The 24801-nt window shown below is 41.0% G+C and overlaps 1 protein-coding gene across 1 annotated transcript; it reads right to left on the bottom strand.

Annotated features, from left to right (window-relative positions):
* Positions 1 to 22456: 22456 nt before the first annotated feature.
* LOC115729381 lies at positions 22457 to 24385 on the bottom strand. The gene is made up of 3 exons (XM_030659944.2): positions 23949 to 24385; positions 23317 to 23702; positions 22457 to 22933 (listed from the first exon to the last, which is right to left on the bottom strand). The coding sequence occupies exons 1-3, from the start codon at positions 24354 to 24356 to the stop codon at positions 22846 to 22848; spliced, it is 882 nt and encodes a 293-aa protein (XP_030515804.1). The 5' UTR covers positions 24357 to 24385; the 3' UTR covers positions 22457 to 22845.
* Positions 24386 to 24801: the final 416 nt, after the last annotated feature.

Here is a 24801-nt window from a genome sequence, read left to right as displayed (position 1 = left end):
TATGTACAATTAGTCATGTACATATGTATTTGACAACCCGTTTTCATATAGTTGTGCATTTGCTTTTCACATTTATTCGTATTCATGCAAGAAACAAAAAGACCAATTAATTTGTGAAATTGATTTGTGATGTTCTATGAACATTTGTTCGATACGACCCACCTGGTCCCATACTTATCGATTTTGTCAGGCCATTTGGGGAATTTTAATGGTAATCATTCTCAACAATTACACCCTTATACTAATCTTCACATTATGGGCATGAGGTCAACACTCAACACGCCCATAGTAGCCTTGCTGTAAACCTACATTTTATAAGTTAATAACCTCATTTTTTTTCTCCCTTTTGGACGTCAATTTGACTATAGGACCTAATCTGCAGCACATTCCCCTTCAAAGTAAACTCCAGATAGTTGGTACCTACTTCATGAACAAAAAATGCATTAAGCATCGCTCCCCCTACTTCAAGCTTTCTTAGCTTCACTAATTAAATCAACGAAAAATGACACTTAAGCCAATAAAAATTGGGCCCATCATCATTTAGGTTGGGCGAATGTCATCCATTGATCGTGTGGACTCCACATGAGGCCCACAAGTTCACCGGGTCAACTAAAAGCACAATAACTCGTTAAGCCAACCAATTCGCACTCAAGCTGCACCGGCTTGAACAACCAGGAGAAAATATTGGGTGCTTGCGGAAGTCCACGTCACTGTGCTCCCCAACCAATCAGGGTAAGCCACGTGTGCCACGTCAGCCGATAGGGGCCCGCATCCCTTTTTGCACCAAAAAGATAATATCCTAATTTTTTCTGTTTGAAATTCATTTTCTTTAATAGTCTGCAGCTATTTAGTAGCCTGTCCATAATAAATGCACGCTACTATTCTCAAGAAAAACTTTTTCGCCTTCGCACGCCATCTCCTCCTTTACTGAATTCAAACTTTCCGCTCTCTTTTCGCTCCCTCTCTACTCCAACGCTCTCTGCCTTCCGTTGCTTGCTTCCACGAACGACGACCACGATGACTTCGAAGTTGCGCACTGCCTCGGCTTTGACGCTCTCAATCGCTCGCTCGCTCGCTGAAGTCGTGACTTCGAAATTTTGGCTATCTTGTCTCTACTCCGGCGCTCGTTCCCTCTCTACTCCGGCGCACACGAAGCGCACGCTCTCTCCTCCAAGAGGCCCGACCGTTCGCATTCCGATGTTGCATCCGCCTCCGCCGTAGCCTCCGCGGCCGCCTCTTGGAGCCACTCCCTCTCTCGCTCCCTCTGCCCACATCTCCGCCGTCGCCTCTGTTGGACTATTACTGGTTGGATTCTACGTCGTCGTCCTCGTCGCATATATGTTGCGCTCGAATGTGGATAGCAGTTTAGCCTGGTATTAGTCTCGTTCCAGTTTATTGCTCCAGTATATTTCCCGTTCTCTCTTTTTTGTGAATTCTTTCTTGCTTTCTGTATATTGTGGCAACCGGTAGTGTCTGTAGGATAGGGAGTTGATGGTTGTTATTGTCTACGATGACATTCCAGTAATTTTAGTTCGCTGCTCTCACGTGATGCAATCTTTTCCCTTATGAGAAAAAAAAGCCAACTTTGGGGGCATCTTTGGCATACTAGAGTGCGTCCATGACTGTTATCTTGCAAAATGTTGGTGTTGTGAGATACTCTTGAAAGGGTTCTTTAATGGATGTTGAGATTGTTGATCCACTAACGTAGAAAATTTGAGATATCTTCTGTTGTAACTAGAAACATAGGATGGATATCTATAATTGTTTTGCCTCTTCTTGCTTGTTCTTATCGTTAGTGCTGTTCTTTTGTGCAGATACATCAAGAAACATAGAAGGGTTTTCGGATGACAGCCTAGGTTAAATCAGAACAACATCAATCCGAAATAGAAACGAATGTGCCAATTCTCGTGAAAGTTGCAAAAAATAAAATAATAATAATCTCCTTCATCATATCTTGGGTGCTGGTTTTGCTGGCCAATTTCTTCTATAGTTTATGCTTGGTAGTCTTTCACGGCAATCGATTTCAGTGATCCCTGCTTTTATGAAAGAACATGTTGGGACTGTGATTTTCCCCTTTTGCTGCATTCATTTGCGTATAGCTAATCTGTATCTCTGCCTCTTGTCTGCAGTAGTGCAATGAGCAAGTTTATCTGCCTTACTAAGGGGCAACTTTGCTTTGCATCTATTTATCTGAGGCAGCATGCCATGATATTTGCATGTTCCTTTTCTGTTTTTTGTTAGAATAGGAGTCTCATTTTTGTCGAGCGCCTATGTTTCACAAGGCTGCGGGTACTTATGGAATAAGTATTCTTCATATATATAGTATAAAGTTCAAGTCAAGTGATCAGGCCTATTCAAAACATTGTTCTCCTTTCAAGTATTCTATATTCCTCTCCTTCATTTTGACTGCTTGAAAATTGCAGATTCCTTAAAACTCAATCATGAGATATTGCACATGAAAAATCACAAATCAGATTCAGCTAACTACTCCATAATCACATACTGGCCTTCTGTGCATATTGACTTGGTTAGTCTCCTATATTTTCGGATCAAGTTGTTCTTTGTGCTTCCTTTTCACCATCTTTAGGGCCACTTGTATGAGAGAACAGGTATGAGAGAAATTTGTCATGAAAAGGCGCAAGAATGGGTGTCAAGTGAAGTACTTGTGGAGTTCATTTTGAAGACATTTGGCCACAGGCGGAGCCAAAAGATTCCATTTCTTGCTGGAAAGTTTTCACGTTGTATTGTTGCACAGCGTTTGTATAGCAATGATTCATCTCGAAGACACCTGATGGTGTAAATATTCTTTACACATGCGCCTTTGAATGGGAATGTACTATTATTGTATTGAACGTGGTTACCAACAAATAACAAGTGTTTGTCATTGCTTGAATCTTCCTCGAGTAATTATCTTTTTTTGCCAAAAATATTAAATGCAGTAGGAGCACTACACATGGTACCTTTTTGTATATGGGGGTGTACATTGTTGAGTTTGTTCTCAACCTTGAGTGATCAATCAACCTGCTCTTAAACCAGTGCCGATTCTAACAATACTTTATGAAGGAACAAATAATTTTGGACTTTTGTCGATCATGGTATTGTCATTATTGCACGGATGGTCTCACTCCAGTACATCTTGCACTCAATAGACGAATGATGAATAACCATGCATTTATGAACATGTCGCCCTCATCAGACATGGTTTTTAGTAGGACACATTTCTTGTTCTTTTGTTTTTCTAAGTCCATTGGCCATCGTAATTGCATTTAATGGGCTTATTCAATTGGTTTGTGGTAATCATTTTGCTGAGAGCATTGTTCTTTTTGCACCACATATGCTTTGAAATGCCAAGGCAAGAAGGTTACAGTAGATTAAGTCCCCTAAGCTATAGAACAACCATGCATCTACGAACATAACCATCACCAATTATATGATTTAAATGAGGTCTAAGAACCTCTCTTCGTTTAGAATTGGACGATCACAATAAAAAAAATTAACAACTGGACAATTTGGTATATGGTTCAAAAAACAGAAAAAAAAAAAAAAAGGAAATTACAACCAACTAAAACGATTACGAGACAAAAAAGGAAAAAACCAACTGGACATTAACTCCCTAGTTGGTATATGCTTCATACATCAGAAAAATGAGAAAATTACAACCAACTCTAATGGGCACAACACAGCCATCACAGCCATATATCATTGTTCCATTAGTCTTTGCAGTGGCTGCCTTAGCGAAGAAAAAAAAAAGATTAAGGCATCAGCACAATCCATCTTGGACTCATTAGTAAGAGCATTTCCCAAGAACCAATACTCTCAAATACTGACAAACAAATATTATCTGGGAACTAAGTATCTTTCCACAGTGAAAGCTTCGGAAAAAGCTTCACCAGATAAGTGATTTGTAAATCAAAAAACGAATCGGTGTGTACAAGTAAGTTGGCGCTTCATTCTGCAAAATCACATCTTTCGGAAAAATGTGACTTGGCTGTCATCTCCGGCACCTCCATAGAGCAAACTTCAACCATGAACGGAAATACATGAACATCCGTCGGTGTTCTAACTCTAGACAAAATTGAATTTAACAAAATCAAATCATGCCAAAAGACAACTATCTAAAGACGTCTCATACTTCATCCAAGTAAATATAGAGATGATAAGAACCGGGATTGTTGATAGAACTAGAATATGGTGCTACCATGCTGCTATCTTCCATCTCCCGATGAATTATGGTGTGACCATGCATTGTCTATGCCTTCGGAGTTGTTCAATTCATTCATCCCAGGTTGTTGAAAAGAACTTGATGACCCCCGTACAAAGAAATAAATAATACATTGATAAAAACCAGAGTTTATTAAACAATGTGCCTGCATAAATATGATTTTCGTCGTAGGTACCTGACTAGTGAAGGTGGCAAATCCATTCATAACCCCCGGCGGCATGATATATGGTGGTTGCATCTGTATAGAAAAAATCTCATTAGTAGAATGTAACAAAATGCTTTCATAGGATCTATTTGGCTACTCCAACATCTATAAACAAGAAACCATTACCGATGACTACAAGTTTCAGCCAAACATGAGAATAGTAACCTCGACTTCTAAATACCCGATTAGTGAATGGGGAGAATCTATTTATAATCCCCGATGGCATGATGTATGGTGGTTGCATCTATATGGAAAAAAAGTCGACCCAATTAGTAGAATATAAAATACAAATGATGAACTCAAAGGGACATACCCGACTATGGAAATGATTTACTATAGGACCACCAATGTTGCTAGGACAAAACACATTTTGAATATGATTAGAATTTCTTGAGTAACCTGGTAAATGGGTCTCGTCATGTGTTTCTTGAACAATCAGCTCTACATTACAAAATAAGAGATATATTATTTGGCATCATGTGGCACTAATGTAAAAATAAACTAACCACATGAACTTGAACTCTTTGCCACTCAGCTCACCTCGACTTTCTATTACCATAGGGGATATTCCCTTGTTAGATTTTTTCTTCTTTTTCTCACTCGAGCTTTTAAGTCTTCCATAACTTGTTCCCTTTCCTTTCCTTCGAATGGGGTCCAATACCGTCATCCCACACAAAGAAGCTTCATTATCATCATCATTACAAGCATCATTTGTCGTAACCACACTTGATTCGTATGATGAAATTTCAGCCACCGTTGCATCCAAATTCTTCTTCGCTATTTTCATAGTATATGCATCTTTGGCTCCCAAACTCATCACTTCAAAAGATCTTTGCATTAACATGGAAAATCGATTAAATGTAGATGGACCTTGTGACATTTGATGAGATTCGTCATTCCTACGCCCTTGCTTCGCACCCTTAGTCCATCTTTTCAAAATATAGCAAGATGGAATGGATGAAACCAAAATGTTGTTCGCATTCAATACATGCAAAGCATGGCGACACAACCACCCTTTTGATTCAAATAATTTGCATTCACAAGAAATTGAAAAGTCCATAGCATTAAATCTCACAACATGTTCACCTTGAATCCCCTTACACTTGAGAGTGTATTCATAAACCGACCCACGGAAAGCAAGACTTAAAATCCCTTCGGAGACACTCTGCAAAAATTCTTCATTAAACCTTTTAAAAATGGCACGAGTGTACACCGAAGGAGCATGCGTTAATATCCCGTTATTCAAAATTTGCAATTTAGGCTTCCCTCGAGAATGATAATCATCTTGACATTCAATTTCTCTCATATGTTTAAGATGTTCTTCATAATGGTGGACAAATTCTACAAGAGCCAATGTCTTGGTTGACATTTGTTGGAAGACATTGTTAGTGCTCTCGCTCCTTTGGTTTGATATAATACCACAAGAAAAAGTATCACGACCAAAAGCCGAACTCCATTTATGTCTCAAGCCGTATAACCTCTGAAGCCAACTATTATCCTCAGCTTTCCACTCCTCTTCCATTTTCCTCCATGTAGATTCAAATTCATCCTCCGATTTGCATCTATACATAAGTGCATGGAAATATTTATCCTTAAACCCTGGTTTGTGATAAAGATGGGGAATGTTTTGATTGGCATTTTTCCCAATGTGCCAAGTGCATAAACGGTGTTAAGTATTCGGAAACACCGTTCGAATGGCTTTCGCCATGGCTTGATCTTGATCAGTAAAAATGGTTTTTGGAGCATTATTTCCCATAGACTTCAAAAACACCTCAAATAACCAAGTAAACGTATCTGCAGTCTCATCCAACAAAAATGCACAACCAAACAAAGTATTCTTCCAATGACGATTAACTCCAACAAAAGGTGCACACACCATGTTATACTTGTTAGTACGATACGTTGTATCAAAAATCATCACATCACCGAAACAATCATAATCAAATTTGGATAAACTATCTCTCCAAAATAGATTTGTCATTCTACCAACTTGATCTACCCGTACAGCATATGAAAACATTGGATTTTGCATTTGCATGCAATGAAAATGATTTAGAAGGCTTTGACAATCTCCCCCACTTATAAGATTTAATCTTTCACTCTGCAAATGATTTTGGCAATCGCGCAAAATGAAACTCAAGTTCTGGCTTCCTCCTGCTTGGTTTGCCAATAACTTATATGATGTTGTCCCTCCAATGCCAGATTTAGCCATGGTAGCTAAAACACCCTTGCAATCATCAGAAATCATTCTTCCACATCTTATTAAGTGTTTTTGATGTTCCGGAATAAAATCATGATTATGCTCGGGAACATATGCTATCACTTCATAAATGCCATTCTCAACCTTAAATCCGATAGAAGCAAGACAACCACATCTAACTTCAAGCCTTTCATATTTTCTTTCTTGATCGGAAGAGTTGACGGAATACCCCTCACAATTACGGACAAAAGTCCGTCGAGTTATTTCTCCTTTACCGTTTTTTCTAGTCTTACCCTTTCTCACTCCAAATCCTTTATCTATAGCATAAGCCACATATTTATGGTATGCTTCAAGTTCACTTGGAAAAATCATTCCTATTGCAAACTCAAAATCTTTTTCCAAATCACGGGTTACATGTGCCAAATGAGGAGTGTCATTCCGCATGCAAAAAACAAAAAGTATTTAACATAGTGGTTTTCTACGCAAAACAACATCTCTATATTTTGAGAAAGCAAATATCCGTGACATAATATAAGTTTAGGATTACCTCTAATTCAGCCATCAAATAACCTTACACGTGCGAATTAATTGACCACCTACGAGCACATTCGTTTCTATTTCGGATTGATGTTGTTCTGATTTAACCTAGGCTGTCATCCGAAAACCCTTCTCAGAGGCTCATTCAATGTTTCTTGATATATCCGCACAAAAGAACAGCACTAACGATAAGAACAAGCAAGAAGAGGCAAAACAATTATAGATATCCATCCTATGCTTCTAGTTACAACAGAAGATATCTCAAATTTTCTACGTTAGTGGATCAACAATCTCAACATCCATTAAAGAACCCTTTCAAGAGTATCTCACAATGCCAACATTTTGCAAGATAACAGTCATGGACGCACTCTAGTATGCCAAAGATGCCCCAAAGTTGGCTCTTTTTTTCTCATAAGGGAAAAGATTGCATCACGTAAGAGCCGCGAACTAAAATTACTGGAATGTCACCGTAGACAACAACAACCATCAACTCCCTATCCTAGAGACACTAACGGTTGCCACAATATACAGAAAGCAAAAAAGAATTTACAAAAAAGAGAGAACAGGAAATATACTGGAGCGAGACTAATACCAGGCTAAACTGCGATCCACATTCGAGCGCAACATAAACGCAACGAGGACGATGACGTAGAATCCAACCAGTAATAGTCCAACATGGGCGACGGCGGAGACACGGGCAGAGGGAGCGAGAGAGGGAGTGGCTCCAAGAGGCGGCCGCGGAGGCTACGGCGGAGGCGGATGCAACATCGGAATGCAAATGGCCAGGCCTCTTGGAGGAGAGAGCGTGGGCTTCGTGTGCGCCGGAGTAGAGAGGGAACGAGCGCCGGAGTAGAGACAAGGTAGCCAAAATTTCGAAGTCACGACTTCAGCGAGTGAGCGAGCGAGCGAGCAATGGAGAGCGTCGAAGCCGAGGCAAAGTGCGCAACCGAAGTCATCGTGGTCATCGTTCGAGGAAGCGAGCAATGGAAGGCAGAGAGCGTTGGAGCAGAGAGCGAGCGAAAAGATAGCAGAAAGTTTGAATTCAGTAAAGGAGGAGATGGCGTGCGAAGGCGAAAAAGTTTTTCTCGAGAATAGTAGCGTACATTTATTATGGACAGGCTACTAAATAGTTGCAGACTATTAAAGAAAATGAATTTCAAACAGAAAAAATTAGGATATTATCTTTTTGGTGCAAAAAGGGATGCGGGCCCCTATCGGCCGACGTGGCACACGTGGCTTACCCCGATTGGTTGGGGAGCACAGTGACGTGGACTTCCGCGAGCACCCAATATTTTCTCGAACAACCAGTCCGCTAGGGCCATCAAAAGATCTAGCGGTTATTATCGACCGGTGAATTTGGGAAAGTCAACCTAGCACAGACATACCATGTACCTTTGTCGCTTGGCCCAATTCCATAAAAAAAGCACCAACTTTGTATTTGATCCCAAATCTAGCCTGAACTTTATTTTGTCTCAAAAAAAGTCACAAACTTTCACTCATATCCCAAATGTGGCCCCCGTTAACCTAACATCCACACTCACCATTAGTCATCCGACGTGGCGTTTCCATGTCGGTAATTTATCCACCTCATAAAGCCAACGTGGATTTAAAGGAAAATTGCAAGTCTTTCATGTCTTCATCTTCTCAAGCACGATTTATGTAATTGGGGAAATTCTCCCTAGGGTTTTTCTCGCGCTAGATTGTCGCTCATTCTCGGCCTCCGATCGAGTCATCCGGGGCTCTCACGAGCTTCGTCAACCACCTTCCGTGCACGGGAGTGCTCCGATCACTTGCGGTTGGCTTGGACGAGCGCCCCCTTCCTCCTCCTCCTTGCTCTGTTTCTCACGGCCTAGGCTCATCGAACGGATTCATTCACTCTCGCATATACTAACGCAAAAACTATCGGAGAGGTCGTGGTCATTTGCGCTTGAAGTTTTGGCCTCGAAAGATCGGTGCTTACTCAAGGGACGAAGCAGACAAAACATCAATGGACTTAGAAATGTATTCTTCTTCTTCTTCTTCTCGGCGAATTTTTTTTGGTCGATTATTGACGAATTGAATTGAATGAGTTCTCCATAATGTTTTAGGACTCGCCGGTAGTTCCGCTCGTTATAGATGACTTTTGAGTTTGTAAAGGGAGACTCTTGAAGTATTTTAGCCAAGAAAGAACACTTGTTGATTATACTTCCTATAAACATGATAGGTTGGGTGCAGAGTTGTAAAAGTTAAACATGTGCTGCAACAATCTTGTGGAATCTCGGGTTATCAAGGCTGGGTTATTGAATCTATTAAGAAGAGGTTAGACAAGCAATTTGTCGAGGGTCTACCAGCTTTGCCAATCACAATAGAAGTAATACCGTTAGCCGAGAAAATTATGATTCGTCAAAAAGAGTAAATATGTTCTCTAGCTACAAATTGCCTCGTGTTTATATAATGGGGGTCATCAATTATCCTTTCCTCTGCTGATATATTGTTATTACATCCGAATTCTCAAAAGCCTTACGAAGTTAATGGCTTTTTTTTTTTCCTTGATAGCTTAGGGTTAGTCCTAGTTCAATACCAGCTCGGTCCCGCTCCACTCAAAAACTATCATGCATAACCCAAGACCCATCAAAAAGGCAAGTTTTTCTCCGCAATTTTTGCACGGGAAACCCTAAGTTTTTCAAGACTTGTCTATAAGACCAAATATACAGATTGTTATGAGGTGCTAAATGTGACCCGCTTATTTAATACCCCTCAATAATCTGTCACGTCATTCGGTATATTGATTTTTGCGGATCAGGCCTAATAAATCTTGTATTATTATTTAGTTAGTTACGTGATCGATTATTTCTCTAACCGCGACATTACTAAAATGAGGGGAGTTCATAAAATATCTTCGGGAGATGTTGGGCACTGCCGCACTGGGTCCCCCCTTCCAAAAGAGAGAGAGAGGCTCCAACTTTGTCCCTATATTATTGAATGGTTCTAAAGTTCAAATCTAGACTCTCTCTCTCTCTCTCTCTCTCTCTCTCTCTCCTCCCCTCCGGACAGATATTTTTGATGCGGGCCCACGAAGCGGGAGATCGAGACACGTGTCCCCTTCCGTCAGGCCCCCGCCCGTGCTTGGAAGCAAAGGACAAAGGAGACTCGCAAGAAAACAAATGATTAGGAAGGGAAGGAAATGATGGTCGGACCACCGACACGTGCCGATCCTCACCGACTTTTGCGTGGGGCACCGTTATGGGTGTTGGCTTTTTCTTTTTCCCCCCATTTTTCTTTTGGGGTTGCTGGGCATTTTTTCAGCGTCCATGCACCGAAAGTCCTATTGGCTTAGAGAAAGGACATTCAAAGCATAAGAGGAGGTCGGGAGTGATTTAGAAGTGATTCGCCCATGAGGGGGCAAAATCGTAATTTTGAAAAAATATGGTGATGATTTGATAAAAAGGGCAAAATCGTCATTTTGGAAGGGATCTGGAGTGAGAAATGTTGCAAATAGGATTGGCCATTTAAACCGACCCATTTCCTAATTTTCGATATTTTTTAGAGGCTCACAGGAATTTTTGGAAACAAATTACCCCTAAGGGGTAAAAATGTCATTTTTGGAAAGATCGGGAAAAGAAATCTCAAAAATAGGATTGACCAGTTGATTGTGACCATTCCTCAATTTTTGAGAATTTTTGGGATTTTTAAGAATTTTCTACAATTTTTCATAATAATTTTTTTTTGAATTTTTATGATTTTTCTATAATTTTTATTTTTTTATATTTTATATATTTTTTTATATTTTTTATCGGACCGGGTCAACCCAATCAACGGACCGGTTGACCCGGTCCACGGACCGGTCAACCGGGTCCAAACCCTCGCCCGAACCGGCTCCCCTTCCAAAACGACGTCGCTTCTACATATTTTATTCGGATTTTCAAAAATCCCGTCGAAAGTTGAACGACGCTCTAGATTGCGCCACATGGCGCACGCCCGTCGGTCCGATTTCTTGACTGAAATTGACGGTCCAGATCAAAAGGAGACTCAATCGCCACCGCACGATCTGATTACCGAGATCGACGGTTGAGATCAAATAGCGCGACCAAATGTGACCGTTAGATCTCAAGCGACAATCAACGGTTCGGATCGAAAGGGTTTGATTAAATCTCAACCGTTCGATCCGAGAATTTTTTTTTATTTTCTGAAAATGATTTTTATTTATTATTTGAATTTTCGAAAATTTGATCCAACGATCGAAATAGTGACACGCGGCCAAACCTGGGCAGCGCGATAACAAAAATCGGATTTTTATTTTTCGAAAAATGAATAGTCTCAAAAAAATCATTTTATTTTCGAAAATCTAGGATCATGACACGTGGAATTATTTCAACCTTGGGATCTAAATTCTATTTTTCATTTTGTTATAACAACTCACCGACGTGGTTGCCACGTCGGCGACACATGGACATTGATCAGGTCAACTTTAGTTGACCGGTCAATGTCTTCACCTAAGAAGACGATCGGCCCAGGTGAACCTCTCTGGCTGTTGACCCCTGATCTTTAATCAATCTTTTTTTCGATTTATCTTTGAAAATTCATAAAAAATTCACAAAAAATTAGAAAATTGCAAAATCAACTTTGGTAGCCTTGGCCAAGCTCGAGGAACCATTTTTGATCAAAAAATAATTTTTCATATTTTTCGCATTTTTTGATATTTTTCAGAAAATAGGAAAATTCCCAAAAAATCAAGAAAAATATCAGTCGATGTCACAAAAATACAGAAAAATAGTCAATATTTTTATTTTATTTTTCTTTTCATTTTGACCTCTTAAAATTTGAAGATTTCAATTTGGATTTGTATGTTCCTTCACAAATGCACCCCACAAATTAGACATAAAAATACCATTTGGGGTCATTTTATTTTTCTTTCTTCATTATTGAGGGTTGTGACATGATTCTCTAGTATTCCATTTCACATTCTGATCCAATTGCGCCTTAATTTGCTCAATTACGGCATTAGGGACTTAATTGCACAGAAAATTCTTCCACTTTAGTCCCTAAAATGCCAAATCCGAAATTAAATCTTACTAAGAGGCACCCATGGAACCCTATGACCCCTATCCTATAGTTTTTGACCTTCTGAATCTAATGATAGGCTCAATTGATGATAATTCTTTCATTAAGGATTCCAATTTTGCAAAAATCATTTTCGGAACTTACCCAATATTTGGGGTTTTCTCTCAATTTCAAAGAAATTTTTCACACAAATCACATTTTCAAAGGGAATCCATGTTGGGAAAATGATTTTTGGCATCAATTTCATAAAAAAATGTTGATTGCTACCTCAATTCGGCCTTTCTTTGCGCGAACCGGGTCTACCGGGTCGGGCGGGTCCGACATGGCGACCCGGCACTGTTCATCGTCTCCCCAAAAGCTCCACAGGCACAAGTTAGAGGGCGGAAGGCGGTTTTTCGAACGGCTATCTTCAACGAACAGGAACCTTTGGGAAGCTTCTGGAGAGGAGACGGTTAGAGAGAAAGGAACAAAACAAAAAAAAAGAGACTCGCAAACGGAAGGAAGGGGGGATTCGAGAGGGGGAGATTCAGAAAAAGGGAGAGAGCGAGCAGAAAAAAAAGAGGGAGAACAGAAGGAGGAAAGGGAGGAGATTGTTCTCCGAAGAGGTAGCCATTGAAGTTCTGTGAGCGAAAGCTTGGAGCTCGCCGATCCGAAGATCCAAGGAGAGTCGAATGACGTTGCCGTCCTTTCCAGATCGGTCACAACCGCGGAGAGACTCCGAGTCCGATCGATTTCTCGCTAGTCTACGAAATAGGTAAATCTCATCCTCGTTTTCAAACCTATCCTCCGGCAATCTAAGTTCTGGAGTTCATTTTTTTGAGCTTTTGGATCTATGTGGTTGCTGAACTCCTTCCGTTTCTATCTTTGTGTTTACCTTGCATTTTCACCCCCCCAAAATCGCCGAGTTGATTTCTCCGAACATCCTCAAGATTGCTGCAAAGCTCTTTAGCTCACTTCACTTGAAATAGAGCTCGTGTAAATCAGCGGGTAAGTTCTCGATCCTCCAATGATGCAGATGGATGGTTAGGTTTAGGAGATGAGTATATGCTGAAACTGGTTGATTTTCCATTTAGATATATTAGGTTCGGATGACTACGATTCATAAAATTCTAGTTTGGATCTTGATGTATAGCGACGAGGTATTGGTTCGAAGAGATAGGGAAGCAAACATGTATAAAGATTGTCGAAGCTCGTAGCTGTTTTTGTGTCATTTTTCGAGCTCGCCGGATTCTGCATTTTTGGCCGGAGTCCATCGATTACGTATGTGTAGCAGAGTGAACTTTGGAGGTTAAAATCGAGATATGTCAATCTGGATACTGTTGGGAATCAAATAGTATAGATTTCGTAGAGATTGGGACCATTTTTTATGCCGGAATATGATTTCCGGCGAGGCGCCGGCGAGTCTTGGTCAACACCTATGGGGTGCGGACGTAGCGCACATGTGGCAGCCACGTCGGCAAATTTGTTATAACGTAACAAAATGATCCGACGGTATTGCACATGCCACGTGTCTAGATCTCTGAATTTTGAAAAATAAAATCATTTTTCAAAATTATTCTTTTTTCGAAAAATAAAAATCCGAATTTTGTGATCGCGCGGCCCAGGTTTGGCCGCGTGTCACCATCCCGATCGTTGGATCAAATTTTCGAATTTTCGAATAATAAATAAAATCATTTTCAGAAAAATAAAAAAAAGTGATTAGATCGAACGGTTGAGATTTAATCTCACCATTTGATCTGAACCGTTGATCTCGGTATGTAGATCGTGCGGTGGAGATTAAGCCTCCATTCAATCCGAGCCGTCGATTCCAGTCAATGAATCCAACTGCTGTCATCACGCCACGTGGCGAAATCTCGAGCGTTGAAATTTTTGAGTGGGAATTTTTAAATTTTTGAGTGCGCTTGGTATGGAACGGCGCCGTTTCGGGGAGCGCCGGTTCGGGCGCGGGTCCGGACCGGGCGGACTGGTCCGTGGATCGGGTTGACTCGGTCCGTTGACCGGGTTGACCCGGTCCAATTAATAATAATAATAGTAATAAAATCGAAAAAATCATTAAAAAATCGAAAAAAAATTAGGAAAAATTGTAGAAAATTCCCAAAAATTCCAAAAATTCTCAAAAATTGAGGAATGGTCACAATCAATTGGCCAATCCTATTTTTGAGATTTCTCCTCCCGATCTTTCCAAAAAAATGACAATTTTACCCTTTAGGGGTAATTTGTATCCAAAAATTCCCGTGGACCTCTAAAAATGTCGAAAATTAGGAAATGGGTCCGTTTAAATGGTCAATCCTATTTTTGACATTTCTCACTCCAGATTATTTCTGAAATGACAATTTTGTCCTTTTTGGCAAATCGCCCCCCCAAATTTTCTCAAAATTACGATTTTGCCCCTCATGGGAGAATCACTTCCAAATCACTCCCGATCTCCCTCTATGCTTTGAATACCCTTTCTCTAAGCCAATAGGGCTATATTAGGAATGCTATGCTGATTTGGTGTGCTTTATCCACATGTCATGGATTCCTTGATTTGCGCATTTACTTTAATTGATTGTGATTGCTAGGATAGTCATTCCCCATCCGCATGAACTCTTAGATTAGGATCCGTACCCCACTTGTCCGCATGAAATCCGAGATTAGAAAAATTCAATCAACTTAGGTACCGAAAGGGCGTCAACTCTGACAGTTGACGTAACTAAGTCCCCGAACCCACTTCTATGGTTCTCGCAGAATCGAATAGAAACTCCCGACTATTTGATAGGGTTTCCAATCGTACCTTCCCCGAAACAATTGGTGGCGACTTCGAGGCATGCACACGTAGCACATGTCACTAGACCACACCGAAAGGTCGATCCGATTTTTATCCTCCGTTGCGATTTGGGTAATGGGCCTTGGGAGAGGCCCGCGTCCGAAAGCCCACACGCAACCGGGCCCGAAGGGCGACCCATTAGCCCACGATCTCCCGCCGACGAGATCGAGGGTCGCGACACCGGCGCCTCACCGGAGCTTGATTCCGACACCCAAATCGGCCTAAAATGTCGCGATTTTCTCTTCATTCGATCTCACCCCCAGCCTACATCCATATATCTCGAGTTTAATCCGAACGACAAGCCCGAACTAACCTAAACCGATCTCCAACGTCCGGCCAAACCTACAACTTCCAACGAACTAAAAAAAAAGCATGAAATGTTGACGAAAATCAACGATTCCTCTGCAAATCTAGTCCTTATCAACTCCCAATCTACACATCCAAGATTTAATGCGAGAGATAGCTCTATTTCTAACAAACCGAGATCCAATCAAACATACGTGTTCGGCGACCGTCAAACATACAAATCCTAAATTAAATCAACCATTAGTTCTGTTAATCAACATCTATAGAGTAGAGGATACTTACCTGGAGGTTCGGTTGCTTCAGTTTAAGAGTAAATGAGCTCACGAGCTCGGAACAAACCGTGAGGTTATGAGGTCGATGCGGGGGATTTCATGCGTAAAAATCACAAAGAAAGCATAGAAATGGCATCAGCAGAGTCTTAGGAGCATTTCTAACTCAAGAACTCGAGAAAATAGTGATTGATTAGTACTAGGCCGTGAGAGACCGAATCTAGAAATGGTGAATACGCTCACCTGTTTTGAGCTTGTTAGCGACGGCATGAAGTTCCAAAGCCTTTGCGAAACCACGAGGAATCGAATGGTGTTAACGGCGAGGAGAGGTGTCGCCCGAACCGGCCGACGATGGAGCTCCGGACTCTCGGCACTCTCCTTCTCTAATGGCGTCTCTTGATCTTTTCTCCCCCGATCACTCTCCCTCTCTCCCCCCTTTTTTGTTTGCAAGCCCCCTTTTTCCTTTTGTTAAACCTCCCTCTAACTAATTTTTCTCACCTTCTCGAAGCTTCTTTTTTTGTTTTGGAAAAACCGTTTAAGAAACCGACCTCTTCCCTCTATCTTGCGCTCGTGGAATTTTGGGGAAGACGATGAACGATTGCGGGTTGTCGGGTCGGATCCGCCCGACCCTACAGACTCGGTTCATGCGGAGGAATGTCAAATTGACATAGCAATTAACATTTTTTTCACAAAATTGATGTGAAAAATCGCTTTCCCAACGTGGATTACCTCTGAAAATGTGATTTTTGTGAAAATTTTCCTTGAAATTGAGTGAAATCCCCAAATGTTGGGTAGGATCCGAAAGTGATTTCTACAAAATTGGAGTCCTTAGTGAAAGAATTATCATCAATTGAGCCCGTCATTAGATTCAAAAGGTCAAAAACTATAGGATAGGAGTCTTGGGGTTCCATGGGTACTTTTTAGAAAGATGTAATTTCGGATTTGGCATTTTAGGGACTAAAGTGAAAGAATTTTTTATGCAATTAAGTCCCTAGTGCATAAATTGAACAAATTAACGTGCAATTGGATCAGAATATGAAATGGAGTACTAGAGAATCATGTCACAACCCTCAATAGTGAAAAAAGAAAATAAAATGACCCCAAATGGTATTTTTATGTCTAATTTGCAGGGTACATTTGTGAAGGAACACACAAATCTGAATTGGAATTTTCAAATTTTAAGAGGTTAAAATGAAAAGAAAATTAAAAGAAAAATACTGACTATTTTTCTGTATTTTTGTGACCTCAACTAGTATTTTTCTTGATTTTTTTTGGGAATTTTACTATTTTCTGAAAAATATCAAAAATGCGAAAAATATGAAAAAATTATTATTTTGATCAAAAATGGTTCCTTGAGCTTGGCCAAGGCTACCAAAGTTGATTTTGCAATTTTCCAATTTTTTATGAATTTTTTATGAATTTTCCAAAAATAAATCGGAAACATGTTGATTAAAAATCGAGTGTCCACAACTGCCCCTCTTTGGTAGTGATCTCGTGAGAGGTTACTTCCAAATATAAGGTGACACCTGAAAGTAAATTGACTCGATTGAGGAAAGAGAAAAGAAAGAATCGTGACATTTGATCTTCAAGCATTCCAGTTGGTAAGCTTTTATCCAAAATGAGGTTCCATGCGGTAGATATAAGAGGAGAGTAGGGAGAGATTTACCTAGCACTTACCCGCCCGAAACTCAAGAGGTTTTCCTGTGAATGTAAACGGATTCTAGAAGATAGCTAGGGACTCGTCATCAGAGTTTCCTAGAGAGGTTAAGCTCTAACCTATATGGTAGGTCAAACCATGCTCAAACTAGGACTCATTAGAGACCACGGATGAGATAAAATCTCCAACATTGACTAAAAGACCAAAGATTACGACAATAATCAAAACCACTAAAGCGAAGCAAATTGACCCTAAAACCGACAAGATAGTTTTCTTTGCCATTTCCACACAGTACTACTCGATTCATTTTCCATCCTTAAGGTCATCAAGGGGGTTTCACTTTGACAACAAGAGCATTTTCAAACCTCCGGCCTGTAGTAGTTTCAAGAGAGGACCCACCAGTGCTTGGCTCAAGACTCTTGGTGGCATTGAGGAGTACATCAAGTGACAACGAATAGAACTACCGGCGAGTCCTAAAACATTATGGAGAACTCATTCACTTCAACTCATCAAGAATCGACCAAAAAAAAAAAAAAATTTGCCGAGAAGAAGAAGAATACGTTTCTAAGTCCATCAATGTTTTGTCCGCTTCATCCCTTGAGCAAGCATAGATCTTTCGAGGCCAAAACTTCAAGCGGAAACAACCACGACCTCTCTAATAGTTTGAGCGTGAGTATATGCGAGAGTGAATGAATTCGTTTGACGAGCCCAGGCCGCCGAGAAACAAAGCAAGGAGGAGGAGGAAGGAGGCGCTTGTCTTAGCCAACCGCAAGTGATCGGAGCACTCCCGGGCATGGAAGGTGGTCGATGAAGCTCGCGAGAGCCCTGGATGACTTGATCGGAGGCGGAGAATGAGCGACAATTGAGCGCGAGAAAAACCCTAGGAAGAACTTCCCCAATTGCATAAACCGTGCTTGAGAAGATGAAGACGAAGACGTGAAAGACTTGCAAATCTGCAGTTTTTGCCTTTAAATCCACGTGGGCTTTTTGAGGTGGATAAATTACTGACGTGGAAACGCCACATCGGATGACTAACGATGAGTGTGAATGTTGGGTTAACGGGGGCTAGATTTGAGATATAAGTGAAAGTTGGTGATTTTTTTTTAGACAAAATGAAGTTCGAGCCAGATTTGGGGATTAGATACAAAGTTGGTGCTTTTTTTTATGGAATTGGACGTTTGTCCCTTTCAAGAAACATCGACCGCATCAGGCAGTAAACTTTCCCCGTGGGTGATTAATTAACATACAAAGCATGGATTATAAATGAGAATCAACCCCGTCGGCGTCCCCCATCTCTACATCTCTCGGTTTCTTGTCTAGTACCCAAGTGCAGTTGAAACGATTGATAGCGTGTGTCCGCACACGATGGTTTCTGGTCCGTTTTCCTTACATTAAATAGTCAACTACGGATGCTGATTGCGACTGATGCAAACAAAACTATGTGGCCACTAGAAAAATGGAAAACCGAATTCCCTGCCTAAAAGACCGAATAAATATATATTATTGATCTTTTCCTTATGTACAGAAATTGAAAATCGAGCCCGTGGTGACAAAAGACGACGTCAGTTTCCTAGGTTGCTCATGTGGCCGAGGAGTTTGGGACACGATCCATAACTGTAACCGAAGCAGCGAAAGGTTGAAAAGAAAGCAGCCTAAGATGTCCGATGAGATGACAGGACATGGGACGACAAACACGGAACCATTTCCCCGCTCGAAACCTACTCCAGAAGCAGAACACGACACAGAACTCAGGAATCAAAACGCGACTACCCATCAACATTGTCGAGCGGTCCAGGATGATTTCTTCCCGCGACCCCGACGGGTAAACGAGGATAAGAGAGGTGACTTGTGATTTGACGTGGGGTTGGAGGTTGCGTTGCGGCCGAGAAGAAAGACCGAGATTTTAGCGACGAAGGCCTTAAAGCTTCGGAACAAGCAGGCGAACACGAGACGCTTTATGCGCCCGCGCCTGGGAGGATGAAGAAGCAGCTCCTGCCTCTTCACTGCTGATTCCTTCTCTTTCATAGCTTCCTGCTTGGGAGCCATCGCTGCCGTGATTTTCAGAGAGGGAGAGAGTGAGAGAAGGAGAGAGAAGGCCTGGTCTTGCCTTGGGGGGGAGAGGGGAGATGTGGTATTTATGCATGCAGCCGTAAGTCTTCGGCTGTTTGGTGAGTGGAACATCTTTTGGCGTTGGAGGAGTTTCCATGAAGGTTCCTGCTGGTGCTGGGGCTGGTCTCCGTTTCTTGATCAAGTCGTCGACAGAGAGAGCGGTAATACAAGCCGGAATATAATAACCTACGTTTATACATATTTTAAGGACAATTCCGTAAGAAGGTCGGCACCATCAACATCAGTTACAAAAAAAGAACAGTTAAGAGATTAACGACCTGCTCACATGTGCAAATGACTCGTTGCAGTTTGAACCGCCTTCTTCCCTAGTTTTTTGTTAGTTGGTTCTTTCTTGTTCAAAATAACCTAAAACTATGCATAGAAACTATGACTCTGAAGATCACTCTATTTTTTTTATTGTTTTTATTTAAACATCCCGCATCTAACACCATTAAAACGGCCAGTTTTATTTTGCGTAGATACTAGGTACACAGACCGTGTAAACAAAAAAAAAAATTACACGTGCCGAATCTGATATTGTTGAGACTGTGGGTTTTATTCATATTCAGCAAGTAACCAACTTCCTATCTCGACGGTGAGAGAGAGGAGATTTGTAGAAAAATGCTACCCGGGCATGTCAACTGGAAGTACCATGATAGACATATTATGGAATTAAACCAATTGCAAGTCCAGAACATAATTGTCCGGACAGCTTAGGGTTGTCCCTGGCATGTCAACTTTCAATTTAGCCGACTCTATTTGGGATTTAGACCGGGTTACTCATGGTTGATCCTTGCCGCTGCTGCAGCCCGCAATTGCAATGCTTGGGCATTTTCAAAAGCGTGGTACCGAACCACTCACAACGCACTAGGCAAAAATGGCTTGGCAAACTAAAAAGTCAGCAAGTGAAAATAGAAAATAACCTCTTTTTTTCTTCCATTACTGATTAACGAAATGAGTAAAATCAAAAGGTTTGGGGCATTGGCCCTAGTCCTTCATTTGATGGGGTGTAAATGTAATTTCCTGCTATTCTAACAAACAGCTACTCATATCTCTAAGGAGAATACTGATAGTATTATCATAATGTAAGGCTAGCGGCTTCATATTCCTAATCATAGATAAGATGCTTCGTGCTATGATTAGGAATTGAGGAAGGATCTGCTGGATCCACCTCTGGGATTCAGATAAATCAGACGGCTGAGTATCGAGCAATTCCTGATTCTGGGTTTTGACGGTGGGGAGTCGTAGTGTAAGAATTGGGCTTGGAGAATAAAAATAAGAAAACAACAGGCCCAAGTCCAAGTCACTTAAGCCCATTCTAAGTGTTTCATTGGGTTTCAGCTTGCACGCAAAGTAGTAAGAAGAAAGGAAGAGAGAGAAGATCATTCAAAACAAGGAAAGGAGAAAACGAAGAAAAGAGGGAGAGAGCATCTTAACAAACTGAATCAACTTCGTTTCGCAATGCTCGGTAAGGATTCAAGTCCTTATTCATCTAATCGGAGTAACTTTCGAAATTAAGTTCTACAATTGGAGTTATATGATTTTTTAAGTGTGGAGTTCGATTTAGGAGTTGTTAAGCTATGGAATTTTGTGAAAATGATAGGTTAGGGCGTTACGAAGCCATGAGGTATTATAAAAAATCAATTTTGAAGTACGATTTTTGATCGAAACGAATTTTTGATGGTTTTTTGGGTGTTGTGGATCCATCGCTAGCATCCGTCGAGATTCGTTCAGAAAGCTTGTTGATGGTTTCGCGAGGTCAGTCCAAGCCAGCGGAAATCGAAACGCTTGCTCTACTCCCAAATCTAAGACACTTGCCTTCCAGAAGACAGGAAGCTTTTGAGTTGTAGTGAGATTGTCTTGATCTGATAAGAGCACTTCAAAGCACGGATCATGCTTCTTGGGAGCATAGGGTACTTATCCGCCAGTATTACTTTAGGTTCCGTTTATTTTTTGAAAAATGATTTCCAGAAGAAAAAAGATTTTTTTGAGTTTGATTTGTGGAAAATAAGCTAGTTAAGGAAAACATTTTCTACCCATGAAAAAAAACTCTTTAAAAAATTTTCCTTTTCTTTCCTCATCTTTTACCCCTCATCTCTTTCACATCTCCTTTGCTTTTTAATTATTTTTTTTTCTTTTCATTTTATATTTATTTTTCAAAATTCAAAAAATTTATTTTATTTTAATTTTTAATTTTTCTCTTTTTCTTTTCCCTTCTTCTTCGACCAATCGCCGACCACAACCACGGCTACAGCCAACGACCGGCTATAGGCAAGCGAGGCCAAGCTCGCTTGAGCCTCACAACCTCGCTGGATTAGGTTAGCACAAGGCTAGGGAGGCCTCGAACTTGGTCTCGCATGAGGCCGGCAAGGCTCATCCACCGGAATCTAGCAAGGTCGAGCCTCGCCGGCGGTCACCAATCACCAAGAAACAAGAAAGGAAAAATAAAAGAGAAAAAAGATAAAAGAAAATAATTACAAAGATCAGCTTTTTATTAATAAAAAAATAAAAAAGAGTATTAGAATGCGTGTACGGTGGGTATTGATTTTGCTTTCCCAAACGGCGAAAAATAATTTTCTCACTTGTTTTCATGCTTCGGTCAAACGCTGAAAAACATCCTCATTTTCTTGGAAAACGACTTCTCGGAATACATTTTCCAGAAGCCTCACATTTTTCGCGAAATAAACGCGGCCCTTGTTTCCTAATATTAGGCCGGCCCATTGTTATAGGGAGGCCAACTTAGTGGCATTTCTGTTTGCTAAGACCCATAGGAGACAGGCCCTTTGTAGAAATTGGCTTTCCCCAGCTTCTTTTGGATCTACTTGGAACCGATGCCTACGAAAAGATTGACCATCACTATGGGAAAAGATTGGTCAAGTATAATAATATCAGTGCAAATGGGCGCTGGTGGAGAGAATTTGCCATCATTAACAATCAGAAGTGGCCAGCGGCGGCAATAGCCCCCACCCACCACTCATTGCAGGCGCCCCTGCCTTGCTGATTCAGGGGAAGAACTTAGCCCCACCGTCAATCATCACCACCCTCATCACTTTCCATGGCTCTTGTTCATCTGTTATAATCCTTAACGTACCGCACAAGTAGCAATGAATGAAAAAAATACCAACAGCATCCAGTTTATTTGATCCTTAGCTTTGTTTTCACATCACGATAATACATATTTCCAGCCGCTAATAACTCACGACGAGGCAAGCTGTGGCCTGCCTGGTCTCTACAGAAATCTAAAACTTCACTAGCATTGTCTCTTGGTAAGTTTAGTACCTAACAAGATGCCCAATCTGACTAGTATCAAATGCTGTTGGCATCTCTGCATTAGATTTTCCTTGGACTGATCAGTGAAATCTTTATCAGAGCCGAGATAATCAAACCGGCTTATCAACTGTGGACACCCTTCTGCAGTTTAGAGTATACTTCTAGATTCTGAAAGTGAAATCGTATCTTTGATTCTGCCCTCATGTGCAGGAGGCAGAGGAAAATCAGAAAGCACATGTTCTCTGCCTTTGCATTTTCCCTTTCGGTCCGGCGAAAGGCCAGCAACCCAGGACAGCATCGCCGCCATTGTTCCTGCACAAAGATAGGGATCATAAGCTTTTACAACTGCTCGCTGAGAGTATGATTTCTTGCTAACATGGAAGTTTCAATCTCAAATCAAACAGAAAAATATGAAAATAGATCAAAAGGTTCTAACTGGTATTGTTTGGTTTGAAATATTTTCTGTTATTCGCGTACCAAACCAGCATGTTATTTTAGGCTAACAAGTGGAAATCCTGTTTTGGGGCTCAATAAAGATGCGATTTTTCTTAACCCAAATGAAACGATGTGCAACTTCTGCAATAGCTATCACATTTTCTTGCAAGATGCTTAGGAAATTACTGGGTCAGCAGAAAGGTGAATAACCGAAAATGCACAAATAGAATGTCATATCGAAAAAATATTCCAGTTCTTACCTGCTTGAATAGCTCTTGCTCCTGGTGGTACCGCTTTCAGTTCTGACTCGATCGCGATTCCCCTGATCTTTTGCAACAGGACTCATTTTAATCCTCGACACCATGTCCAGATTCCTCTGTTCAGGCCCTTCAAACGACGTCCTCGGCGAAATCTTCGACCTGCTGTTCCGAGATGTTGCAGGCTTCTTATTCAAAGCCAAGAAAGACGGGAAAAACATCTTGATCAGGAAAGTTCCGGTCTCCAGGCTATTACATCTTGACACCTGATGATGCTGATGACTAGTGACCCTTGTGACTTTCTTCCTCTTTTTCCTCTTCTGGTTTTTATCTGACTCTGCCTCAGCGCTTGGAAGCTCAAATTTCCCCTCTTCCTCCTCTTGATTCTGCTGCAAAGCAATCCAAATTCAATTATTTGTCCTCCATTACTAAAACATCATTTCATTAATCAGCAGAACTTTTTGCCCAGATTGGTTTCAAAGCATACACAACAGATGAAGAGCACTTATAGAGCACATCAGCATGAAACCATGCTATGTCTACTGTATGATTACAGATATCAAGATGATATTTCAATATTGAACAGGAAGCGAACCAAACCAAACCAAACCGAACTGAGCCGAGTCCACTAGTACCTGCAGAGATGGCTGCTCATCCACGATGTCTTTGAGGGAAAGCTCGTAGCTCGACTCGGGCAAGTTCCGGATCATCTCCATCATCTCTCTTCTTCCCTCTTCGATCCTCCGAGTCCTCGACGAAGGAGAGAGATTGCTGTAGTGGTGATCTTGGGGAAGAAGTGGGGCTGTGTCCACATCTTTGGCAACACTCACCGACATGTTTTCACGCTTCCACAGAGTTGGCGAGTCAGGAACACAGTTTCTGCTGTGATGGTTTCTCAGTTTACTCGGAACCCAGAAATCAAAGTCAAGATCTCTGCTCTTGTCAAGAGCGTTGAGGGACTTGGGAGCGAAAGAGAAGATGTGGTTCTGAGCAAACATGGCTTGACAGAGAGAAATTTTGGGTTGTTGGAGAGTGATGTTCATGGGGGATGGGAAGTGTGTGTCGTGTGTGGTGTTATAAGGTTTCAAATGCAACAAAAGTCATTGCCGTCTTTGATGGGAGGTCAAGTGACTTGATTCAAATAAGCTCTCTTTTTTCTCCGTTTGTCCAAATTTTACACATTTCAACTCGTTCTTCTGACTCTTGTATGGTTAGTCCACATATATTACAAGTGCAAAAGCCGAAGGCTAAGAAAACAAAAGAAAGGCAATACGTGAAACTTAACAAATGGCGATTTCACGTAAAAATTAGAAATATTAGAAGTCCTAATACTTATCACGGAGTTGTAATTGAATTGTAAAACTTAGAAGAAGTACAATCAAGTCCTAAAACTTGTTAAATTTGTGCAATCGAGTTTTTCCATTAACTCCGTCCATTTCTGCCAACGAAAATGCTGACATGGCTAAATCATGAAATATAAGATCAAAA

Source organism: Rhodamnia argentea, chromosome 1 (genome assembly GCF_020921035.1).
Source record: "Rhodamnia argentea isolate NSW1041297 chromosome 1, ASM2092103v1, whole genome shotgun sequence".
NCBI classification, from domain to species: domain Eukaryota; kingdom Viridiplantae; phylum Streptophyta; class Magnoliopsida; order Myrtales; family Myrtaceae; genus Rhodamnia; species Rhodamnia argentea.
This window is presented reverse-complemented; position numbering and strand designations above follow the sequence as displayed.

Coding starts and splice junctions, on each gene's coding strand:
- LOC115729381 (XM_030659944.2), bottom strand. CDS start 24,356: ATGAACATCACTCTCCAACAACCCAAAATTTCTCTCTGTCAAGCCATG. Junction 23,703..23,948: donor ATGAGCAGCCATCTCTGCAG/GTACTAGTGGAC, acceptor ATTGCTTTGCAG/CAGAATCAAGAGGAGGAAGA. Junction 22,934..23,316: donor AGCAAGAGCTATTCAAGCAG/GTAAGAACTGGA, acceptor ATCTTTGTGCAG/GAACAATGGCGGCGATGCTG.